Source organism: Chaetura pelagica, unplaced genomic scaffold (genome assembly GCF_000747805.2).
Source record: "Chaetura pelagica isolate M959 unplaced genomic scaffold, ChaPel_1.0 scaffold1843, whole genome shotgun sequence".
Taxonomy (NCBI): Eukaryota; Metazoa; Chordata; class Aves; order Apodiformes; family Apodidae; genus Chaetura; species Chaetura pelagica.
In genome coordinates, this window is record NW_009952685.1 from 26,995 (window position 1) to 31,599 (window position 4,605).

General features: G+C 58.1%; 1 protein-coding gene across 1 annotated transcript in view; it reads left to right on the forward strand.

Moving 5' to 3' along the window:
• LASP1 (LIM and SH3 protein 1) overlaps nt 1-4,605 on the forward strand; it is a gene marked incomplete at its 5' end in the record, with an annotated part of 53,927 nt that overhangs the window by 20,542 nt on the left and 28,780 nt on the right. The window contains one exon of the mRNA XM_009993774.1: nt 1,312-1,396. Coding sequence (XP_009992076.1) covers nt 1,312-1,396 — 85 coding nt within the window. The remainder of the gene's footprint in view (nt 1-1,311; nt 1,397-4,605) is intronic.

Sequence of the window (4,605 nt, forward strand, 5' to 3'; positions counted from 1 at the left end):
AACCCCTGTGAAAGGGAAACCTCTGACCCTCTCCAGGGGCAGCTTTCCCCAGCCTGCTCTCTGCTTTATGAACCCAAAGTGCTGCTGTGGGACGTCTTGGGTTTCTCAGCCACCCCAGGAGAGCAGTTCCCATCTGTTCAGTGTCAGGTTCCCTCTCTGGGCATTTCCTGGGGATGGTTGTGCATGGAGGGCTCTGCCTCCACGCCTGAGCAGCCTGGAAATGTTCCTCTTACAAAGAGGTTCCTCTGCAACCCTCAGAGTCCTCCAGGGACAGCACGGGGGGTGCCCAGGCAGGATCTGGCCATGGGTGAGAGCAGCCCCAGCCAGGCAGGAGGCACTGACCTCCAGAGAAGGACCAGGACTGCAGTGGGAAAGTGTCCTGGTGGTGGGACTGACCCTGTGAGAGGCTCCATAACTGTTGGGGGGTCTGGTCAAGCCCCACTAGGGGGGTCTGCACACCTCCTGGAGCAGCAGTGATTTGCCTCTGGATGTTCTCCACGTCTCTTGGAGGTGGGAATGGCCACAGGAAATTCACTCACCTGCTTGGGCAGGGCTTGTATCAGGCTCCAGCTTTGGGATGAGACACTGACTTTCTTCCAGTACCCAAGTTCTGCTGATTTATGTTGCCTGTAGCAAAGGCTGCCTGGGCTTTCAGAAACAGCTTCAGAACAATAACTGCTGGCTTGTGGCCAGGCCATGACACAGGTCTCCTGCCTTACACTCCCACCCCAGGCATGTCCTGAGGATTTGCTAAACACGTTGAACTGGTGCAGGTGAATAATGGAGCCAGTGGTGCCCCAGGATGGGCAGGGTGGTGCTGTCGTGGTGAACACCAGGTTCATGATGTTCTGCAGCACCAGGAAACCACAACTTTAGGCTTGTGTGGCTGAAACTTTGATAAAAAAAGCAAGTGAAACCACCCCCTTCCCTCTGACCCTCCAGAGCTGAAACAATGAGAGGGGCTGGGTCATTGTTAACCAAAGTTCAGCAGAGTTTGCTTGGACTAATGTTACCCTGAGGGCTGTTTCATGGAACACTGAACGTGTGCTAAGGTCTCTTCCTGAAATCAGCCCTGCAATGGTTTTGTCCTCCTGGGGAGAAAAAAAAACTCTCCCCTTCCCCTTTTTGGGTAAAACTGAAGTTTAGCTGAAGTCAAACGTGCTGAGGGTGGGAGAGAACCCAGTGAGAAACCTCTGGCTGCTGGGGAAGGTGCCAGGCCTCGTGGGGCCAAAGCTCAGGACTGTCCTGGGGGGGTGGGAGAGGACAAGGAGTGATGTCTTGTGGGTGACCAGGTGTCCCTTCTCTCCACAGACACTACCCCAAGCAGTCCTTCACCATGGTGGCAGACACACCCGAGAACCTGCGCCTCAAGCAGCAGAGTGAGCTCCAGAGCCAGGTGAGTGCAGGTCCCACCCTGTGTCCCCTCACCCACCTTCTCCCCTCCTCTGGTGCTTCCTGCACCCTCACAGAGAGGAGGGAGAGGCTCCCTCCTTTTGACTCTCACCCATCCCAGCTGTGTTTGCTCTTCTGTGGCTGCTGGGACCTCCTGGAGGTGGGAAGGGTCCAGCAGGCAGGTCTCTCTGCTCCCTGCCTTGCACCAGTTTTCCCAGCTGGCTCCCAGCCACACCATGGGTGCAATGGCAGCCTCACCTGGGCAGGTGTGGGCTCTCTGGGCCAGTATTTCAGGTAAACCCAAATCTTGTAGGGCTTGAAAGCTCTGGCAAGCAGAAATAAACAGGTAGGAGGGATAACAGCTGGCACAGATAAGGATTTGTTTCTCTGGTGGGAAGAGAAGAGCCTGTTTGAGAAGGGTGTTGTCCAGACGTGTCCTGTTTTGTACCCTGATGTCCCTGGATCAGCAAAAGGCCTCAGCCTTGACACGGGGCTGTGGGTGCTGTCACACCAGCATCTCCTGATGTTGTGCTGGGAACCGTTTGGCTCTTGCTCCCTTGGGAGGGCTGAGGAGTAACCCCTGGTTTCCTTCTCTTCCTCCAAAACACTGAGAACAGAAATGTGCGCATCAGTTTTGCAGAGAAACAGCTGGAAGGGCAAAGTTAGCACAGAAAGGGGGAGCTGGGGTGGGTGGACCCCTTTCTGTGGGGCTTTGCTGAGAGATTGTGCTGAAGCATTTGAGATGATGCCCTGAGCTGTTGTCAGGACCTGCAGACCTGTGCTCAGATCACTCTGTGCTGCAAGAAAACGCATCCAGTGGCAACTCTGGCTGGAGTGAGGGTCCCCCAGGAGCCCACAGGCTGTGGCAACCGTTTGGGGAATGTGTTTAATTCCTCTTTTTTTTCATTATTTTTTTGCTTTGAAAAGGGGCAAAAAGGCTGCCCAGGGAGGTATCAGGAAGGCCTGTTGGCTCAGCTTGGCATTGCAGCAGCCTTGGGCCTGGGCAGAGGATTTGCTGGAGTGTGTTCAGGGTGAACAGTCACTTTTCAGGACCAGGGCAGTTCCCTCCCTGCCGGGCTGGGAAGGATGCACTGACCTTCCTTCCTTCTCTCTCTTCCTGGTAGCCTGAGAGTGTCAGGAGCTGAGAAGCAGTTTGCCTGGGTGAGGAGGGGGAACCTCAGGACCCTGCTGTTCAGCAGAGCTGGTGGTTTTGAAACCTCTCCCTTTGCAAGGTCCCTTCCTCAGAGCACGGTTGCCCAACAGCTCCTGGCCTTGCTCAAGGGCAGCTCAGCCCAACCCGGGGCTGCTCTGTGTGTCCTGGGGACGTTCAGGGGACACTTCCCATGGTAACCATCAAGATAAGGCTGCACCGAGTGGTCTGGAGGCTCCAGCGCTGGTTTCACTGTGGGTTCAGGCTCTTCTTTAATTGTCGCTCATTAAAGGAGACCCTGGGGAGGGGGATGGGCTCCTGCCTGGGCTTCCCTGTAGCTTCTGGGGACTTTCAGCTCCTTGTGCTGTGCTGGGGGTGGCTGGAGGCAAAACTGCTGCGGGGGGAGGGTGTCTTTATTCTTCCCAGCCTCCACCACCAGGAGTTGGTCGCTGCAGCTCAGAGTCCTGCGGGTCTTTGTCCCCGGGAGAGAAGCAGCCGCGTTCTGGTGGCCTCCTGGGCTTTGGGGGCTGGAGCTGGGCTAGCACAGGGGTGTGAGAGCCTCCTCTGCTCCTGGTGGCACGTGAACGTGGCAGAAAGAGGGGCCGGGGTGCAAGGAGGGTCTGCCAGGCAGCAGCACCCCACCTTCCCAGGGCTGGTTTCACACCAGGATGAGCTGCAAAGTCGGGAGTAGAAGGGAGAAGAGGCTGCTGGAAGGGTGCTGGGTGTCAGGGTGCTGGGTGTCAGGGTGCTGGGTGTCTGGGTGTCAGGGTGCTGGGTGTCAGGGTGCTGGGTGTCAGGGTGCTGGGTGTCTGGGTGTCAGGGTGTCTGGGTGTCAGGGTGCTGGGTGTCAGGGTGCTGGGTGTCAGGGTGCTGGGTGTCTGGGTGTCAGGGTGTCTGGGTGTCAGGGTGCTGGGTGTCAGGGTGCTGGGTGTCAGGGTGCTGGGTGTCAGGGTGCTGGGTGTCAGGGTGCTGGTGGGGGGCTGGGTGTCGGGTAGGTTGGTGTGAGGGTGCTGGGTGTCAGGGTGCTGGGTGTCAGGGTGCTGGGTGTCTGGGTGCTGGGTGTCTGGGTGCTGGGTGTCTGGGTGCTGGGTGTCAGGGTGCTGGGTGTCTGGGTGCTGGGCCTGGCAGGGAGGTGCTGGAGCCCGGGAAGGGAGATGGCAAAGCTGAACCAGGTGGAAACTGCCAGGCTGAAGCTCCCGGAGCCCCGGGGAGGACAGATCCTAAACGCACTTGAGATAAGATCTTAATTCCTCTCTGCCTTTGTTCTCCCTACAAAGGGAGTCTCGTGTTTTCCAAGCACCAAAGGTTTGTATTTCTGGAAGCAGCCACGAGCAGCTGACAATCCCTTCTGGCTAATGGCAGGAGCTGAGCAGAGCCCTGGGGACGGGAACAGGTCACTTGAGCCCCTTCCAGAGCCGGCAGCGGGTTCCCAGCCCCGCAAATGAACTGGATGGACTGGAGCTGTTGGCTGAGACAGGGCAGGGCGGGCAGAGAAGGGCTCCTGGCTCTGGGCTTCTTCTGGGCTACACTTGGGCAGTTCTCACCCCAAAGGCAGGTCCTGGGCAACGCTGCTGGGCCAGGCTGAGCTCTGCACGGGGGTCTGGCAGTGAAATCCCCCGTGGAGTGAGTTCAGGGCGACGTGAACATCCTCGTCTTGCCTTCCAGCTTGTGTGTGCCAGACCCAGCCCTGGCTGAGCCTCTGGTCCTTGGTGTGAGGTTTCCCTGAGCGTGGGTCCCTCTGGGAGCGGGAGAAGGGAAATCTCTGTGTCCTCTGCAAGGGATTTCTGACTGTTGGAAGGTCATTTCCTGGGGATGGGAATGATGTTCCCGGCGTTTTGACCCCTTCCTCTGGAGCTGGGCTCCTGAGAGCTGCAGCTCGTGTGGATGACCCCGAGGAGGCTGATCCTGTGTTTCCTCCCACCCAAAATACATTCCCTGTAATGGGTAATATTCCCTGTCCACCCCAGTGAGACTGGAAAAGCTGGTGGTTCCCTGCGGCCCGGGGGGAAGGAGCAGCTCGTGATGGGCAGCGAGCGGCTGCTCCCGGTGCTCCCGGTGCTCCC